The sequence below is a fragment of the Dermacentor albipictus genome, chromosome 2 (genome assembly GCF_038994185.2).
Source record: "Dermacentor albipictus isolate Rhodes 1998 colony chromosome 2, USDA_Dalb.pri_finalv2, whole genome shotgun sequence".
Lineage (NCBI taxonomy): Eukaryota > Metazoa > Arthropoda > Arachnida > Ixodida > Ixodidae > Dermacentor > Dermacentor albipictus.
In genome coordinates, this window is record NC_091822.1 from 170,172,664 (window position 1) to 170,193,264 (window position 20,601).

The 20,601-nt window shown below is 44.6% G+C and overlaps 1 protein-coding gene across 3 annotated transcripts in view; it reads right to left on the minus strand.

The window, feature by feature from the left end:
• Positions 1–1,567: 1,567 nt before the first annotated feature.
• The window catches only part of sog (short gastrulation), a 309,402-nt gene continuing 290,368 nt past the window's right edge, over positions 1,568–20,601 (minus strand). Inside the window, exons 13-23 of one of the 3 annotated variants that reach the window (XM_070534431.1) lie at positions 15,570–15,714; positions 14,586–14,806; positions 13,873–14,001; positions 13,094–13,318; positions 11,920–12,013; positions 10,346–10,506; positions 9,911–10,019; positions 7,111–7,209; positions 6,350–6,447; positions 5,587–5,686; positions 1,568–3,907 (exon numbers count right to left, since the gene is read on the minus strand). In XM_070534431.1, the coding sequence (XP_070390532.1) occupies positions 3,828–3,907; positions 5,587–5,686; positions 6,350–6,447; positions 7,111–7,209; positions 9,911–10,019; positions 10,346–10,506; positions 11,920–12,013; positions 13,094–13,318; positions 13,873–14,001; positions 14,586–14,806; positions 15,570–15,714 (1,461 nt within the window). In that variant the 3' untranslated portion in view covers positions 1,568–3,827. Of the gene's footprint in view, positions 3,908–5,586; positions 5,687–6,349; positions 6,448–7,110; positions 7,210–9,910; positions 10,020–10,345; positions 10,507–11,919; positions 12,014–13,093; positions 13,319–13,872; positions 14,002–14,585; positions 14,810–15,569; positions 15,715–20,601 lie in introns of all 3 variants that reach the window. The other 2 variants (XM_070534430.1, XM_070534429.1) reach the window with 2 other exon arrangements.

The following is a 20,601-nucleotide window of genomic DNA, read 5'->3' on the forward strand; positions in this document are numbered from 1 at the left end:
ATGCAAAGCTTCCTCTAAAAATTCAGAGCTGCACTTGAAGCTGCCGTAAACGTAAAACATAAAAGAAACAACGACAAAACTAAAATTAAATAGAAGCGGGATCCAAAGTACAATTCACTACTTCAAAATCTCAAAGAAATGTAACAATCAGCGCCATTTTTTTTATTTAGCGCTTATTACCGAGCTCAGCCAGCTGGGATTACAATCATTTCATGCAAGCAATCCCAAAAGAAAGGGGTCGACTGGGAACATATACGGCAACCCAGAATACTCTCACCACGTCACTTCCGGAGAGTTCGGCTTGAGGGCGCCACGGACGTTCAGAGCACTGTAGAGGGCGCCACGTACGCAGTGAATATGCAGCTGTTGGTTGCTTGTTGTTTTCGTTGTGGTTTCGTGAAGAAACCTATACCGCCATGATGGTGTCATTTCCATGATAGCACCAGCCAGGCGATACGGGCATGCACATTAATCAACAAAGAGCTCCAATGCCATCACGTTTTGCACAGTTCAGCGTTGAGTTGTTCAGCAAAATAGGTTGCGTTTAAACAAGTGATTATGTAAGCTCCTTGTTTCATGTGCATCTTGATATCGTTAGCTATCCCGAACGACTAAATCATCTGCAGGGTGGAAGCTAGACACAACATGAAAACCTGCGTTAATATTTACTATATCGAAAGTAACTGATCAAAAATACGAAAAAACAAAACATAAAACCACCGTTGACACATCGGTGGGACTCTCATCGCGCCAACTTTTGGCGCCATATAGTAAGCTCCGTCACGTACATTTGTATGTCCTTGCTATCTGCCTTCCCTGAGACTAGCCGTCCACTGTTTCGGGCATTTTACCCCCCCCCCCCCAACCCCACGCCCTGCACTTCCCATAAGAAGAAACAAAGGAAATCCCGCCGCGCGCATTCTCAATCGCAGGTCCACGCATCTTGCATCCTCCTAGGTCGCCCCGCGTGCTCAAGACCACGTTCTCTGCTGACCATCGGTTGGCTACGACTGCACAGTTCTCCCAGGTGATAACGCACAGCGAAGATCACTGTGATAAGAACTGCAGAGTAGAGACGACATGTACAACGTCAGCGCTTGGGCGAACATCAGTTGCCGAGGCGAGCAGATGTTTGTCCGTGCCCTGCCATCTAATTTGATTCGCAGTTGGCCAGCGTACGGCTCGCGTTGAAGAGTTCCGAGCGCGACACAGTCGTAGATGGCCAGCAAATTTAGGCCAACGATGTGCACAATGTTACCGAAGACAGCGGGAGAAGTTTCAAAGCAAACACGCGATATGTCCTGCAGAGTAGCAGCAACAACGGAGCCTCAGTAGAATAAGTAGGACATATGTTGCATGTTTGGTTATCAGTGGACGGGCTCGTCCGAAACGACCGTGACACCCTGAAAGCTTCGCAGAAATCCTTCCTACAAGCGTGTACAAGCCGTCACGCCGAAACCGTTGGGAAAACAACACCGACACACTCTTCGCAACCTTTTCCTGTATATAACCTTGGATAGTTTCAACTGTTCTACGATCGCGTCTGTTGTATTGAGAAACAGCAATGTTTTTTTTTATTCGCTAGTTTACTTGACATAAGTCATAGCAACTTCTTCAGAATGTCGACACTGAAAGTGTTGAAGATGCAGCACTTCATCGGCCAAAAGTCAAGCGTTTCTCACGGTTTGTTTAACAGTTACGACGGCATCTACCTGTAATTTGCTGTTGCTAAAATGTGCAGGTCTGATAATGTTTAGGACATTTTGCTGCTGCAACTAACAATGATGTTTTGTTTGTTTTGTATGTTATCCAATAAAATATAATATAAGATCGTTTCTCTTTTGATGCCAACCAACAGGCGACATATACATGCTCTCAAACAACGCACCTATGAGGAAGATGACTGTTGTACCATTCACTGCATTCACATGACCCACGACTTTTAAAAAAACGATGCTGTAAGTGCGAACCTTTTGAAAGCAGAAGAGAAAAATGGGAAATGTTGCAGTAAATGTTGGCACATGCTTCCATCTTGGGCAATGCTTGAATTTTGCTGCATAGTTCATGCAAGCACTCACTCTGTACACAGCACAATGTGGCCGGTTGCTTTAAAAGATCACGTGGTAACATCATTCGAACGTGTATTCGGGCTAAACGCGCTATCGCCGACATTGTTTTCTTAAAAGGTACATTTGACAAAGGGGCGTTTACAACAAAAAGCGCAGTTAAAACAGCAGTCCTGAATTGTTTAAACCCGTAATCAGTTGCCAAGTGATATGTTTGCATCGATGTCGTGCATCGTGCTGAGAAAAGCATCGATTTCGTGGCGTCATTACTATCATCAGAGGTGCTAAACTTGACGAAAGTGCTTCGTCGGTCAAAGTGGAAGCATTGCCAATAATTATTTTGCGTGAGCTTTTAAGTAGCTACGAGATATTTGATTTAGATGAGTCATGTTGGGCACGTTAACATTTCATACTTTCAAACACAGCGCGATAACCACAGAAAACGAATCGCGTATTAAACAGACACGACCCAGTCTTGTCTAGTCTTTCGTCAGTTGCGATTTTCGCGCTGTAGTTTACGTATGAAATGTTCGCTCCGAGAAAAAAAAATACAGTTGGCAAGTAGAGACGACACTTCTCAGGCTGTCGCGAGAGCATATAAAGATTCTCACAAAAGAAGACTGCGCAACTGAAATGCATAAATATTACGGGGAGTAAGCAGCTTCATAACTGAACTTCACGGAATCAACTCTTCTTTACAAGTAGCTGCAGAGATAGGGAGTTAAGTCTTCCATTATAATAGCCTGAAATAAAAAAGGAAATACTGAAAAGATCTGTTAAGCACGGGCTATTAGCAACGTGTCCGATCTCGTCCCCTCACAAGCCCCACAACGTGCCACGCCATTCTCCCAGTAATGCGGACAGTTTTCTGTGTTATACGGACACCTCTTCTCGGAGACATCGTAGAGTCGCACAGAGATAAAGAGTCAGAGAAGAAGAGCGCTGTCATCGCTGTCGCAGTGTTTTTTTTCACAAGGCGGACGAAGCTCGTGGTGGAAGCTTTGGCTTGCATGGATGCGTGAGAAGCTGGAGTAGCAACGTTGGCGGCTGGTTTGAGTATTCCTTCTCCGCTCTTGACCGCGCGCTTCACTCTGCTCGGTCGAACCTCCTCCTCCCGTGTTCCGCCATCCGCGCACTGAACAACGTCTCATAACACAGGCAGAAGAGAGAGAGAGAGGGGGGGTGGCGGCGAGGAGAGCGCGCGGGAGCGCGAGGCAGCCGTGTCAAAAAAAAAAAAAGACGTGTCCTTCGAAGCAAGTTGGAAAGGCTCAGTTCGGCACGCAGCACCACAAGAACGAAAGCCACCTGAGTTGCTAGCGTGCAGGTATGACTCACGACGCCCACGTTTGTTCATCCGATCACATTCTCCTCGTTTCGCTGCCACCTACCGCGCAAAGGCGTGGCCGGTGACCGGTTGGTTGGTGGGAGAGACAGCACAACGCCATGCGGCCGATATGTATCAAGTCTGAGTCGATCCTTCCGTTGATTGGGCCGGGGGAGCACAAAATGTTCCGGCAACGTTTGGAGGAGCAGAAGCCAGCGGCCGACACGAGGAGCAGCGGGCCTCACGCGGGCGGGGCAACGGGGGGGTCACCCTCGGCGGCGTTCGGCACTTCCGTTCGCCCGGAAGTTGGTGGGTGGAATGTACAGCTGCCGGGGTCCAAGCGCCGTCTTCGCTCTCGCTCGTTTGTTCGCTTTGCTTGTGTCGCGCGTCTGCGTCTGGTGGGACAGTCCGTGCCGGCGGGGTACTGTCGGGCCGGCTCAGTTCCACGGCGTCCCACCCCGGGTCTTGCGCTTGCGTCCTGTCCTCCGTGGGGGTCTGTCTCCGGCGCGGCCCTCACCTGCGAAGTTGCGCGCGAGACGTTATTAATGGTAGTGCAAGCAGTGAAGACTTCAATATGCCCACTGCAGCGTCAACTCTTCGAGTTCCCTTCTGGCTCAACTGGCGTCAGCGCGACTTCTAAAGCATCTGGCAGTTCGGAAGAAATCGAACTGCCGGATGGGTGTGGTGTTAATATAGGTGTGTGGTGTGTGGAACATTGACGTCTTTGTCTCTAGTAGGAGACGATCACTTTATCTCAATATTATCTGTCTTGTTATCACAATCAAATATAGTTCGGCGTAAGTTCTGGCATATAAGTGAGACTACAGTGATGTAATGTAAAACGTCTCCAGCTTAACATGTATCTCTGTAGGGTTTGGGCTTAGCGATTAAGGAAGCTTTTTTTTTAATGTATAGGAAACTACAGAATGCGTTGTTGTACAGCCATGTACAGCAGTTAGCAGAATTCGAGTAGAATATTCTAGTTGGCTATAGTCAGGACGAACACGTGACCACATGACCACGCTCCGCGAAGCGCCAGTAGAGGCAGCGCATCAAAGCATATCCGCGCAGGCGGAGCAATGCTTGTAAGCGCGAATATGTGTCGTGTGCTACATTTTCTAGTCTCGCCGAAGCTGCGTTGCACTGAAGACAATTTCGCTTTCAGTAGCATATCGCCATCGCTGAGAAGCCAACCTTGTGTTTGCGTGCAGCATGTAACCGGCAAGCGGCTTCCCCAGCTTTAATTAAATTATTGCGTTTAGAATTCCAAAATCACTTTGCGGCCAAAACCAACATATGGTAACGAGGCGCACCGTAGTGGGGAACTCCGGATAAATTTTGACCGCGTGGGCTTCTTTAACGTGCACCCAATGCCTGGTAGACGGGCGTTTTTTTTTTTCGCATTTCGCCCACATAAAAATGCGGGCGCCACGGCCGGGGTTCGATCCCTCGACCTCGGGTTTATCGGTACGTCGCCACGAAGGCTGTTTCCTCAACGTGAGCCTAAGAACCACACAGATGCGAGCAATGTTTTTTGGTGGCGGAAAACAATTCGGTCCCTTTAGTTTATCTCCAGTTGTGTTAACGAAATGAAGCAAATTCTTTGTCCTCAAGACACAACAGTTTGCTGGAGTGGAAGAAGTTCATTGGCTGAGGGTGGCGCATCTGCCGACATGTGACGCAAGAAAACTCATGCGTGACTTCGGAGCTGCAAGCCTTCTCGAGCAACACTGCTGCCAGTAAAGCACGATTCACCGCACGCAGCTCTGGCATGACCGAACAGCCCAGCACACTGCACGAAGCCAGGCTTCCAGACGTTACAGCAACTGCGCAAGCTTGTTTCAATACTCTGCCACGCATCTTGCACTGGCGCTTCGAGGAGCACAGATAGCCCTGCGTTCGCGTGTCCGACCTAACTCCGATCATCGCTTTATATATTCCTTCAAGATATAGTGCAGACAACAACTGCCACATTAGGACGGTCTTTACAGTGGCTTATTAGGAAATTTCGAACTGCAAGGACGCTTTCTCTGTTAGGTACTGCAAAGCTCACGAGCCGCTGCACGAGCTACTCACCATTGTGAGTGAGATCGCAAATAAGTAGGACTTTCACGCAGAAGTTATTTGCGCATTGCCGCATTTACTTCGCAAAGGCACTCGTTTATAATAAAAAACGATAACTTCTGTAGTTGTTACCGTTATCAGCACAGCGCGGACAGCACTCGTCTTCTTTCTGGAACTTTATTGGGCACGAGAGTTTGGCACACCGCTGTCTTCTGCACCGGGATTTGCCATCCTGTTTAAAAAAAGAAGCATGTTCTAATGCAAGATACCCTAGAGTGGGACGTTAATACAGTGATCTAAAAGTGGTCAGTTCATGGATTGATATGACAAAGAAAATAAAAAAGAGAACAAGCAGCCTGAATGCAGCACAACTATGAAGCACAGCAGTTCCGATTGACAGCAGCAGTAACTATAGCCTAGCTGTTCATGACACGAGTGCTTAAACAACAAGCACAGCTTTATTGACATGCAAATTTGCAAAATGAATAGGTTGTTCTGGAACTGCAAACATTTTTTGTTAAATTCTTCTTATATTATTAACTTAGATCACATTGGCAACACATAATGGACGATACAACATGCCGCACTGGAAAATGAAGTATGGGCTGTGCTGGAATATAAAAGCTGCAGAGTTTAGCGAAAGCAAGCTTGCTTTCATGCTTCATTTTAAGAACTAAAGTTTATCAGCTTTATCATCAAAATTCTCGCAACACATTCGACAGTTTGTCGAGCGTTTCAGGGGTGAGACAGTTTATCTATAGATTAAAGCGTTCCTCAAAGGAAGATTCACAGCCACATTGCATATGTGGTGCTCGACAGTCCTTTTTCTTTCAAATGATGTCATAGATTTATGAAGGGACGGCTGATCATATACAAGAAATAAGAGAAAGCTTACCTTGCAGTGGCATCTAATGCACTTCATTTCACCGAAAGGCTGTACAGTTGGATGCCATTCCTCTCCATTGTGAAATACTTGTAGCTGAAACTGACATCCTGTTTGAAAAGAAAGGAATACTTTGTCAAGTCTAGGAAAAGACGAGGCTTAAAGGAGTCGGCTTAAATAAGCTATCAACGTTCCTTTATTGTTCAAGTGCAGTACATTCAAACCATTATAAAGAAAGCATGTTTGTTTTAGCATGAAATGGCACGACATTCCTACATTTCTGCTTGTACACTGTTGCTTTTTCGAAGTGTTCAAAATTTTACAAATGCACTTCACACGTTCTACCTACTATCTGCATATGTGGCTGAGTATTTTTGTGACTGCACGTGATCAGCTAGGTATAGTTCTACATTGTTTTGTCAATGCAAACATATTCAAATCCTTGCCAACTTTCAGGATGAATAGGAGGTCACATTCACACAGTTTACTGGTCCTTTGTATAAAGCTTACGTTATGTACATATTAGGTTTTCAGCCTTTATATAATGAATTTACAGCTGTGCCCAGCTGAAATTGATTTCTTTAATAAGAGCAACTTTACGCCATCATACAGTGATTGTAACAGCCATCCCCAAAAGTTGGTTCTGCTAAAAAATTTATGAAGATGATTCACATTCCCACCATTCTGCGCAAGTACAGCCATATTCATCGCCCACGCATATCGCAGGAGCTTTGACAGCTAGTGCTTTCGCGAGTAGAGCTGTTGGCAATTACCTCCACTTGACAGAATGTCCTTTGGTGTCTTTTTTGATCCTTGATCACGGAGTTGCGTTGGAACACTTGTATCTTGAGATTTCACAGGAATAACATCTGCTTAAAAGAAAAACACACAGAATATAGGAGTGATGATGACCAAATTTGCATATTTTGGAAATGATCAGTTTTCAGAAAAAAAAAGAATTGGCAACAGCAATTTTACCAAAATATAATAATGAATTACTATGCCATGATAGCCATATATACTTGTGTAGGATATGAGGTGCTAATGGTGATTTAGCTATTATGCTTTCTTCCAGCCCATGGTGGTTGCAAAAAAGCATTCTTTATTTCTTCAGCTGTATATCTGACTGCTCTAATCGAGGAGAGGACATGAAAAACAATGTTCGTTTGCCGAAAACAAATAACTGCTACTTGTAAAAACCACTTACAAGTGCAGCAAATCAATTAAATACTTTTTCCTATTTTGAGATGCTAGAAGATGCTTGCGATTTTTTTGTAAGTTGCTTGATTTGTTACCAGCGGTGTTATATTTGAATGGGATCTTAGATGCATTTGTAATGTTACTTTGAGATACTGGATAGACACTCTGTTGACAGACTTAAGAAAACAGTTAAAAATGTTCAACTCGAGATGAATAAACAATATAGTGTTCTAAAACACAAGTGCATCAATGTTGACAAGAAAACTGAAAATAGCTTGAATAAATTGCAAGGTGATGTAAAAATGTGGCAGGGGGGCGATGCCACCGCCTAGGAGATGCAGAACGATAAGATACTAACAAGAATTTTACTGGCAAATACTTCTCAAGAGCAAAGAACAACTTAACTAGAAATAAAATAAACAAATGACAGCACGTGCTCTTTGATCTTGCCAGCATAGGGCAAAGATCTCGCAATGTGTGTGCTTGCTCCTCTTGCGCAATTTAAGAGGATGCTTTAGCTCGGGCCCAACTCCGACGTGGCCTATTCAAATACATGTAAAAGCCAAAAACGTTTTTCTGAGATAACCCCTGGACCGATTTTAATGAAATTTCTTGCATTTGAGAGGGAAAGATAAAATCTAGTGACTGTTGGAAGCGGAATTTCCATTTAAGGTTTTGAGGTTTCCATTTACGGAATTTCCATTTAAGGTTCCATTTGAGGTTTTATATGAAAAGTAGAAATAATAAGGAAAAAGGAAATGAAAGCAGGCAAACTGACAAGTTGCTTTCAGTGGAAGTCAAACCTGCTTGAATTTTGTTAAAAAGATTTTCAAATATTCGACCATCTGAAAAAAAAAATCGAACTATGTAGTTTACAAATTCATAGCTCGGCATCAAGAACAGATATCGCGGTTCTGTAAACGGCATCCATTAGATCATGCAAAGCGGACAAATTCGATATGGCATTTTACATCTTACGTGGATTTGTTAGATTGGTTACAAGGGTTTTGCAAAAGCTGCATTTCCATATTACTAATTTTTTATATTCATGTGTAACATATGAATTTTGTCCGCTTTAGATGTACTGTGAGATGCAGTTCACATAATTGTATTATCATATTTCGTTGTTGAGTTACAGAGTTGTAAACTTGATAGTTTCGTTTTTTGAAGATGTTTGATTTCTGCCAATTTTTAATAAAAAATTGACGACCTAACTCGAAAATTCGAAACCAACAGTCACTAGATATTAAGTGTTTCTTTTAAATGCAACAAACCTCGTCAAATTTGGAGCAGTGGTTCCCGAGAAGAACGAATTCTTCTTTTACATGTATTTAGATAGGAGCACCCGAGCTTAAAAGATAAAAGAGTTTCTCTCATTCTTTCGTGCTGCACACAACTATAGAGTTTCTCTCCTTCTTTCGTGCCACGCACAACTATAGAGTTTCTCTCATTCCTTCGTGCCACGCACAACTATAGAGTTTCTCTCATTCTTTCGTGCCAAGCACAACTATCGAGTTTCTCTCATGCTTTCGTGCCACGCACAACTATGGAGTTTAAAAGAGAAACGAGCCTTAAGTGGCTCGTTTCAGTGACTCATACCCGAAAAAAGCGGAGCCTGGTTCAGTGATAAAAAAAAAAAAGTTGAAGAATGGCACAAAATATATTAAGATCAGCAATGGCTCATAACCAAAAAAAAAGAAAAACAATCTGGAATGGCTCACACCTCCGTAAGTGAACAAATATGTAATGGCTCAATATGAAAGAAGAAACGAAAAAAAAAGAAACAACTAAAGAACGAACGGAATTAAGAAAGAACCAACAAAAGAACAAGGAAGGAGAGAACAAATAAAGAAAGAACGAAAGAAAGAAAGAAAGAGAAAAAAACGGGAAGTGACAACGAAACAAAGAATGAAAGATGCTCTAAGCAGTGCGCTAGGTACTCAGATGTGTCGTTGAGGAAATCGACCTACAGGGCATCGCGTTAACTTCACACTGCGGCGCGTTATGTCTTGCAAGAAGTCTGACCCCTCCGATTGTATAACTTGATGCATTACCACGTGTGCAGCAGGCTTTCGTCTTCACGTGTTACGGGAGTGAAACGCGCTTCAGATGTTCTTTTTTCTTTAAGCGAGTAAGGCATATCTTTATACATAACAAATGCTGGAAAATTCACAGTAATTCAATAAACTAGGCCAGCCATTTCACGATCATAATGGTTATTATTATTACTAGAAGAAATAAAAAGTAGTAAGTACTATTAATAAGTTATTTTGTTTGACGTCGAATCCGAATACGAGGTCACACGAAATTTTGTAGAGAACACTTTCATGTTTTGCTCCAGAGAGACAATTTCTTAATGTAATCGACACTTACTAGGACATTTCTTGCAGCACGACAGAGCATTCTCTCTGTAGGCATCCTTTTCGGAACAGCTCAATGGTGGGCATGTGATGCGTCGACACTCCACTGTTAGCGTCGTTGGCTGCAAGTCAATGCAGGAATGAAAAAATAAATGAAACCGGAGGGTATATCTTCTGCAATGCACGGTGAAGCCTTATCTGACTAAAAACAAATATCTGAAAGGCTTTCTTAAACTGAAACTTAAGTCATGTTTATACCTTAGGAAATGTAGCACTGGATGTCATCACTTTTTTTTTTCAACTTTTCTAACGAAGAATTTGCAGGAAGATTGAAACTCAAGACATTCTTGTTAAGTCCAAGTTAGAGCACCACGAACACGAGAAGAACAAAGCAAACAAGTGCTGCCACTAGCGCAGCAAGGTAGGACTACGTCACTGGCCACGCTACCTGACAGGTGCAGACGGCGCAGCGGCTGAAGCCAAAGGGCGGGATGTAGGGGTGCCACTTGGAGCCGGCCAGGTGGAACTTCTTGTCTCCCTCGAGGAAGCAGCCGTGCGGAGAATGGGCCTCACCCGGCGCGAAAGTAGCGTTCAGGCCTCCCGACTCGTCTGCGCACCGATGGAAGACGGAGCCAACACTGCATAAGCCCTGCTGGCACGGATGATATTGCTACCGACGGCAGCCAGACAGAAAGTTTACGAGTACGTCTGTACTTAGGCTTCCATGCTTGAAATGGAGCCCTCCGATATTTTCAACGCTTACTTTGCAAATTACCCGCTGACTCGCGACACCTAGGGCATCGTCGTGACACGAGGACAAGCGCACTGTATATCATTTACGTCTGAGCCTCGTTATTTGAATACACGTAAAAGGCTGAAATGTTAGCATTTGGCTAATACTTTGCGGGTTTTAATGAGTTTCGTTCGCTTAAAATATGCATAGGCTCTGCATGTTAGGACCCGAGAGAGGTCTAATGCGATACCATTTGAGTTACTCTATTATTCGATATCGAATAAGCGGAGAATAGCAAAGCGAATGCTGCAACTCAATTAGGAAGGAGAAGTCCCTTCACCGGGTCACTCTAATCATTTCATTAGTATTGAATGGACCAGCTAGGGCTGCTCCGGGGCCTGCGCTCATCTCATTTTATCTGATGAGCCTTGTTTTCTTTTGCCGTTGCATTTTCGAAACGACTTATCTTCGATGCCCGCGCAGTTTCCAAACTGCGGAGCAAACGACGCTTTGCTCCTCAGTTTCGGCTGCTCTACGATTCACCGCTGCTCCCGCCTTGCCACGCCACCTTTCCGCGGCCGCAGTGGCCGCCTCCTCTTCGCATGTGACCGCGTTTTTGCGAGAGTGGTGAATTCGTCTATGCAACCGGCCCAGCCCAGCCAGTGAAACGGATGATGCCGCATTGTCACGTGATGCTAAGGCCTGCGATGGTTTTGCCCAACTCGTAATTCCCGGCGCTGTGCCTCTCCTCACTCCTTGACCTTCATTTTGTTCACCTACAGGCGCCTCCCTCTCTCTCCCAGCTGTTTTCTATGATAACCAACAGCGCCAGTCGCCTTAAAGTGTTCGCGTGATGATATCGCTCCGAAGTGAAATATTCCACCAGCTGTATGAAGACTTGTAAGAAAAAAATTAAGAAGAAAGAAAAGAAGCTATGTAACTTACAAATCGACTATAAAGACAGATGTCTAAATTCCGTAGCTTTCATAATGAACAGCTAAAACGAACAGAATTGATGTACTGAAAGGCGCTGTCAAACACAATACTAATTTGTGAATTCAATCTGTGTGGAAACTCCCCGGCGCGTCATCATTCTTTCACGTAAATTCTAAGCTAATACACTCGCTCGCTTTACATTCGTGAATGATCCCCGTTCAGTTATACTTATTCACCTTTCCAGGTGACCAGACGGCCGTGTAAAGTGCTTTTGCCAGACTGATTTTGCAAAGATGCATTCCGTTATGTGGTTAAGTCATCCCTAATTAATGTTTAGCCAAGAGTGTGGTCACCTTGGCACGTTGGGCAGCATTCCCCTGGAAGCGTCACTGCATTGGGGCATTGCACAGCAGGGCACACGACGGCGTCACATACCAGACGACCTCTCTGTAAAACAGACAGCAAAGCAACATCTTGAAACAAACGGATATTGAGGTTGAATAGCACTGCGCGAGTCAAAGCTTTGTGTCCCCGCCTTTGCCGTATAGACAAACTTCTCGGCAGGAGTTCAAGCCTCGGAAAATCCCGCACCGGAACGGTTGACTGTCCAGCGAAACGTAAGGAATAAACCACAGTGACTGAGAACAAATGTGAAATAGAAAGGCCAAAAATGATTAATGCAGACGGAAAAAGGATCGAATGAATAATAGCACACGTAAGTCAAGCACAGCTCCTTGCAGAATCCCACACCATGATGCACCTGCCACATGCAGGCGCGAACAGCGCTAGAGACAAGGACACTGGTGAAAGCATATAAAGAAGAAAGCGACACGCTGCGCTTTTCTTTGTATACACCTTCATATGTGTCTGTATCTTCAGCGCTGTTCCCGTCTGTATATGAAAAACCAACTAGCGGATGTTCTCACTTCAATACTGGGCGCAGATGCTCAGAGCATATGCCATCGATTTCTTGCATAGCGCTGAAATAGACATACATACCCGATGCTTCTGTTTGTGCACTATAGAGTTTCAGTTCCCCTACCTAGAATTCGTACTTAGGTAAACAGAGCATCGCAATGAGCTACTTAGAGGAAACCCCTAAGTGTCAGTCAAGTACAACGCCTGCTGGCCAGGCACAAATGACAGCACAAAGACAGTAACGAAAACGACGGCTTCGACTGCACGAGAACTACGGTGCCATAATGTTGACAATGACGACTGTGTTGACATTACGGTACGCATGTGGCAGGCTTGCGATCGCTTTGTGGAGTTGTGATGAAGCGTAGTTTTCTTTACTCTCATCTTACTTCAAAGAAACGTGATGGTGATGCTCGCGACGGATTCGAGGAAAGCTGCAGAAGGTCCCTTTAGGAGTTATCGGCATAAGTAAAAGAATAACCCGCGTAGTAATGTGATTTCGCACAGGAACCTCTACTACACTTCCTGTGAATGTTTGCGAAAAACATTTCCATAGCACAAGCCAAATACGCGCAATTGATTATGCAAGGTGGGTGGCGGAGAACGTACCTGGCAGGAGCACATGACGCATGCCTCGTGTCGCGCCGTCCACTGGGCCCCGTCGTCGAACACCTCGCCGTCGTAGTAGCACTTGTGGTTGGACTCGATGCGGTAGATCTCGTTGTTCTCCGCTCCTCCCGCGTCGCTCGAGTAGCCGGCCACGGCCGTGTTTCCGGAGCCACCGCTGACTCCGCTCTTGGCGAGATCGGGAAGGCAGTTGTCGGGAATCCGAATCTAATCGGAGAGAAAGCGCCGCTTGAACACAGGGTATATTTCAGTCGCTCTGTTCGCCTCACAATCCGATCATTTTGGGCAGTAAGGTAGCACAGTTACCGGATTATATAGCGACTTCGTGATAAAGGCTTTGCTCCGTGACCTTTGACGGCCACCTTGACAACATCAGTTTTGAAGATAATCTGAGACTTGTAGCTCTAGCACAACACGCAAACGCACAAACACACATAGACGTGCACAAACACAGACACTTACACGATGAGACACCGAACGTGCAACTGCTCCCTCAAGAGGCCACTTCCCCTCATTAAGAGTCGATTTGCAGCAAAGCCAGCTTTACCTATAAGAACTGCTCAATGGGTATATATTACTAGTTCAGGGTGTCAAGAAAGAATGGGAAATTAGAGGGAATATATTTTTTTGCTCAAGAACTTTCTTGTCCGGCGTGTACACAATTAATACTAATTAAGCGGATTAGGCGCCTGGATAATTTTCTAACGCCGGCAAAATACAACGACTCGACAATGCTACCTATATTTTCCTCTTTCACTCACGTCTCTTATGTGTCCCCTGAGCTCGACTTGCTTGGACTTCCCCGACTTCGATGTGACCAGTAAGTACGAAGATCCGCCACTGAGGCGGTGCAGAGTTGCCGCGCTTGGTTCATCCAGGGTATCTTCCAGCTGGGCATTCATAAAACAAAGAACATCCATAATTTGCACATCATAGCAGCTGACAGGCAGGCTAACAGAGGTGACGTCAACGCCCGAATTTGCTTATTGCCAGCGACGAAAGAACTTAGAACGGCTGCGAAGGTCACTGCGTAGTAATTACGCACATAGCAGCTCGACGTCTAAATTCTTGATCGCAGATAGCATTCCCACATACGCATATTGCAAACAAAAGATTTATGATGCAAAGTATGTACCAAATAAATAAATAAATTCCACCTTTACGTTTTCAAAGTGTTGAAAAATATGTTCGCCAACAAGTTAACGGCATCTTCATTAAGTATTCAACGTAACTGCTGGACAAGCTAAAGTGTTCAACTCGGGACGTACACAGCATGTACATCAAAGCGTTAGTGTGCGCACATTCTGCAAGATCGATTTCCGCAAAGTACACTTTTACCAGGAAATTACTTTTCGTTTCAGTGTCCAGCCATTCATACCTCGTCGCCACTTACACGCATGGTTTCAGTTCACAGAGATTAGAATGTCAAAGCGTAGGAATGACGCAGCCTTTCTGCACTGACGCGATCGTTCACCTCGTCTCCGGTGATTCTCTGGAGAACCCTCTGGACGCTGCGTGCGCTAGGCATCACGTTGAAGGCAGGCGTGATCTCGAGGAGCTCGAGTAGGTGCCGCTCGCTGGGCTCGAGTCCCGAGACGAAGACCGAATAGTGAAGCCGGCACGACTTGTCCACCGAGAGCCACGCCTGTCCCGCCGCCGAGCTGTTGCCCTCGGACATGAGCAGCACTGGAGCCTCTGCTTGAAAGGGACAACAACGCGAAAGGGTGCAAGCTTGAAGTGAAATAGAAACTTCACCAAGTTGGTAATTTACTCATTGTGAACGCGCCGAGATCTCCACGGACCTGGGGCTTTACATAAAGTATGCGTAAGAGTAACTAAGTACACAATGGCAGTCCTCGTGTGTGCAGGATTGCTGTGGCGTAATGCTTTCCAATACTTGATCATTTATGTCATAATCTAAAAAAGACGCTTTTCTTTCGAAAGGTCAAGGATGATAGCTGATTGTCATTAACTGTGTGGGAATGTGTGAAGTCTGCTTTAATACGAGAGTTTCCACATTAAAGGTTAGAGTCTACACAGGACTACAAAGTGTACAGATATGAAATCCACACTGCGTGAAACCAAATAGACTTGAATGGATGCTCCTTCAAATAGCTGCAAAGGTGAACGAGTTGTACTATTAAAGTACCTTTCTGAAATCGCAATACGACGTTCCGTGTTTACATGGTGAAGTAGCCGTGGAAGTATTGCGTTCGTGAGTTAATTGCATTAGACTGCCAATCGAACAAGTCTACCACTGTAAAGGAAGTATATCTTGATCTGCCGTGCTGCCGCATAGTGAACACCTCCAAATCGAGAGCTCTGTAGTAACCAATGACATCTCTGAGCAAGCTACATTACAGAGACAACGCCCGAAAGAAAATGTGCACGATACTACGCGGTACCGAACAGCAGGGCGTGCGTTTAAGTACCGTGAGGTAGTTGCAAAGATTCTCACCACTGAGAAAGGCATCCGAGTAGAGGCGCTGCTTCACTCGTCCTCGCAGTTCACTCTGGCCTTCGGAGAGCACCTTGAAGGTCAAGTCGTCGGTCAGCAGCATCTCCAGCACCTGGCTAGTGCCGCGGGTGAATGTGCCGTTCGTCTGTCGAGAAAGAGCGCGAGAGGCACGCTGACAGTGGGGAGCAGCAACGGCCGCTGTACGCCACGGGTCTCGCCGTGCCCAGACCCGCGGTGGTCGTTTGATACGCGAGTAGCACGTGCAACGTATACAATTAGACGAAAGGAAGAACGGTAATCACAATGGGACGATGAAGTAAGGCGATTGGTTCTCCACGTGACGTAAGAAGCTATCAATAGTATAGAGAAAAGACGGGGAATGCGGGAAATGGCAATTCAAGACGATGAGCAAAACGTGAACAAGGTGAATGCAGGAGCCAACGTTTCGACAAGTGGACTTGTCTTCTTCAAGGCTTAAAGAAGACAAGTCCACTTGTCGAAAGGTTGGCTCCTGCATTCACCTTCTTCACGTTTTGCTCATTATCAATAGTATAGGGTCAGCGATTTTGTAAAAGAGAAGCCCGCGTGTTGCTGGTTTTAGAGAAAGGGAAAAGGTAGGACAAAATAAAAATAAATAGATGCTCCGTCAATAGTACAAGCCTACCTTTTTAGAAGCCACGTGCGTCGCCACTCTCTCACATCTTTGATTTAACCATAGATAAGCTTGCGCCTCAATTTCATATAAATAATATCACTAATAGTATGGCTTAATCCAAAGAAATCAACATCGGGGCTGTTTCTCCAGTCGTGCTGAATGCGCGAGAAAGGTTTCTGGAAGGGTGACAGTAAGAGACTATCGTCAGAAGCGCAATAGGACATCATGTCGATCTCCGACCGACCCTGTGTCAAAGAACTTGCCACTTACAGAAGCTTTAATGAGTACGGGTACTGAGCGTGATGAAAGTCGAGAAAACTCTGCGATAACTAGTGAAAAAGAAGTCATAGATATGGTACTAGGATACTAGGATACTGCGGTGTACTAGGATACCGCCGTTCTCTCTAACTATGGACACAGGGAAAGTACTCTTGTAATTCCACGTAATGTTAGGTAGGGGCCCCGTCAGGCGTTCATTTCACCTTTAGTATCTGCCCCGTCTCAGACCTGTTCAAGGAAAAAAGTGAAAGTATATATATATATATATATATATATATATATATATATATATATATATATATATATATATCGATGTAGAGCTCGAAACTTGTCTCAGCGAAAAGTTTGTTACACTGCCATTTATTTATCATCAAAAGCAATGCACACCAACTAAGAGCTCTATAACGCTTTCTGGACCCGGCGATTTGCAGCAGATGGCCACAGGGTGTAAGTGTTATATTGCTGAATTTGCAGGTAGGATTTCGCCACCAAACATCGTGTTCATTTCGTCCAACCACTCTAACACAATAAAGATCAAAAGTCTTCGTCCATAGGCACTAAAACACCATTACGAAACGCGCACCTCTTTTTCCCACGTCGCAACAAGTGAGGCAAAACGACCACGCCGCCAGTCTGCGCCAAAGTAGCGACAGCAGCGACGTCATTTGTGCGGTGCTTTCAGTTCTTCCTTGATTTTTTTGTTTTGTTTTTGACGAGCTTGTGGTTTGTTATGGCCCGCGGGAAACCCATCAGCATCGACCAGCCGCCTACGATGTTTCTCTTACCTCCTGTTTGTGAAAGTTTGTTCTTGCATCTTCCACTATTCATCGGCCGGTAATATCGCCAAAGCGTCGCTCGAACTTTGTCAGCGCTTTTGGCTCTGCCATAGCCTGTAACGTGCGTGCGCTCGCCAGTTGTGTTGCGCACTCTAATACGTCGTATTCTTTTTCCTATATTCATCAGCCGCATCATTACACAACTGCCTGTAATTCTGGTAACGCACATTGGTGTCACGTCACTATCTGTCTCGCTGATATTCGCATGAAGGCCAAATATGTTTTCATTGCGACTGTATTGTGGTGGGACACTCCATGGCATTCGTGGTTAGGGAGCACGCAATATAAGAGCGCCGACCCCATTGATATCGTTCTCAAATGGCGTGCGAGTGTCGACCTTGATGCCAGCGCATGGTATACGTTCCCGCAGGGGTTTTAGTACGGTTGGGTAACACGGGTAGAAGCTGATATCTGTGTACCGCAAGTATACTTGCAAGCGCTTTAATGCCGTTTGTAATGGGAGTCTAGCAAAAGTCACTAAAAAAAAGACCGCAAAAAGAGGAAACACGTAGGTCAGCCGATTTCGATATGGTAATCGCATTACCGTCGCTCTGTTGTAGTTGTCATATATTTGACATTTTACTAAAGCTTCGCGCGCTTCGAACGAGGAAACGGTTCCAAAAGAAAGAATTTGATTACAGGGAAACATACAAGGCCGTAAAAGATTTAAGAAACTAATTCCCCGGTACAAGTACATCTGGTCAATAGAAATGGTTTCTTGGGACGAAAGATGAGCCTAGAAGTTGAACTGAAATTTGCTGCATTTCAGGGAGAACGATTTGTTCTGTCGACACGTTAAACCACAACTTTGATTTTTAGCATATAATGTAATAACTCTCTCTCTCTCTCTCTCTCTCTCTCTCTATATATATATATATATATATATATATATATATATATATATATATATATATATATATATATATATATATATATATATATATATATTCTTTCTTTTATATACTGTCCGTGCTTTATGTGTCCTAAATTATGCATTTCGCGGAACTGTGACGTATATTTATGACTGTTTTATTTATTTGAAATTTTTTAACTTTAGCTAGTTCTGTGAAACGCTGTTGAAAGCCAAGTTGAAGCCAGCATCTGCCCTTTCTTTTACTCCATCCCTCTTCCCCCCCCCCCCAATAATAATAACAATGAAAAAAAAACACAGAAAAGTAGACCCTCTCCCGGCAGTCAATGCATTTCCACTTTCTTTTCGAACTGCAAGATAGAGCGAGTTCAATAAGAACCGCGTCTGTAAGAACCTTCGCAACGCGTTCTCGTGTTACATTTATTTGTTTACTCACCATGGCTTCTTTTCGGCCTCACCACTACAGCTACACTAGTGAGATAGGAAGAAGAGTCCCTCGGTAATTGAAACGCGTACCTTGGCCGATCTCCTCCTCCTGCGTACGTGCCTTTTCGCGTAGGCAAGGACGACCCCGACAGCACCAGCACCACCAACAACCACTACCACCACCACCACCACCACAACAACAACAACAACAACAACAACAACCAAAACAACGCGGATGGGGCGTAAGGCGTGCCTCGTTGAATCAGGCCTCTCTCGCGAGTAGCCCGTTGCAGGAATGCCTGGTTCACGGTGGATCAAAGATGAGATCCATAACAAGCCAGCCCCCAAGGGTTCTGGGTAATTGCTTCTAGGTATTTTTTGTTCTTTGTTTTTCTATTTCGTTTTCTCTTTTATTTGGCTGACGACCGCGCCCTAACAATGTGCAACATCTCACGAAAGTGAAAGCAAGTGTGTCGTTTGAAAAGAAAGAAAGAAAGAAAGAAAGAAAGAAAGAAAGAAAGAAAGAAAGAAAGAAAGAAAGAAAGAAAGAAAGAAAGAAAGAAAGAAAGAAAGAAAGAAAGAAAGAAAAGCCACCTCACAAGTTGAGGATACGATTCTTACAGAGAGAAAGAGGCAAGAATCTCATCTGATGTACGCATAAAAAAAAAAGACGTGCACTCTTTTTCAAGAACATGCTGCCCCGAAAGGGCCCGGATTAAGGAATAGTATTTTCTTTCGCTCCAGTGCACCATCTCGTGGCAACATTAAATAAATTCAGTTAGTGCGAGCAGTACTATACAAAGCGAGAGCTTGTAACGTTCCTTGCCCTTGTATCTATACATGCGCTGTAATATCCACTGAAATAATAATTCAAACGTCTAGAAGCCAGAACATTGTCGTAAAAACAAAATGATGTTTTATATATGCCTATAGTATAGATGGCAGAAAATAATATCGATTCGAAGTGTTGTACTAAAACACTTTTTTTCTTTCTTTTGTTAATGTTTTATTGATTATTTTTTAGTAGGGAATTTTGGCACCAATTGAAAAGTGGAATTTTGTATAAGGAAAGGAAGTCACCTGACGACAATTAAAGGGAGGCGAATCAGTGGTGGTGGCTTAATTTCGCGTTCGATATCCTGAGAAGCTCTTTTTTTTTTTGTCTTAAAGCGGTTCAAAATATTTGTAACACACCAATAATCAGATGCGGAGCTCCAACCAATAACCATAGGCAAGGGAGCGACGTAATGCCTCCTCTTTATTAATCAGTATTGCGATGCGAAAAACAAAGGAAAGAAAGGCAAAAATTTATAAAAACGCAAAATAAAAACGCGCTAAGCAAAATATCAACCATCATAACAACGCCTGCGAGCGTTGGCCCCTCAAACACCATAGCATGTTGTGAATTCTTGGTTGCAGCATCGGATGTTATACAGCGCCGACGTCACAGGCAGCTGTCGATTAAAATAGACGAGATTAGGGGCTACGATATCTAAACCTTCCTAGGCGGGAGCAGTCTGCCCTAGTGTCAGGTCAATAGCTCGATAGGCGCGCATGAGAAATTTTCTGTGCCTCTCATTGTTAACAGTGTTTAGCGAGGATGTACGGAATCAGCGAGATTGCAAGTGCGCGACAATGGAGGAGAAGTGTACGCTTCTTCCCGTCTATAAGGCTCATGTTTTTCTGGAGGCGTTGACATCAACATGCGTAACAAGCGCTGAGCTAGAAAGAGAAAGTTTCCTATTGGATCACCCGCCGTGGTTGCTCAGTGGCTATGATGTTGGGCTGCTGAGCACGAGGGCGCGGGATCGAATACCGGCCAAGGCGGTCACATTTCGATGGAGGCGAAATGCGAAAACATCCATGTACTTAGATTTAGGTGCACGTTAAAGAACCCCAGGTGGTCGAAATTTTCGGAGTCCTCCACTGCGGCGTGCCTCATAATCAGAAAGTGGTTATGGCAGG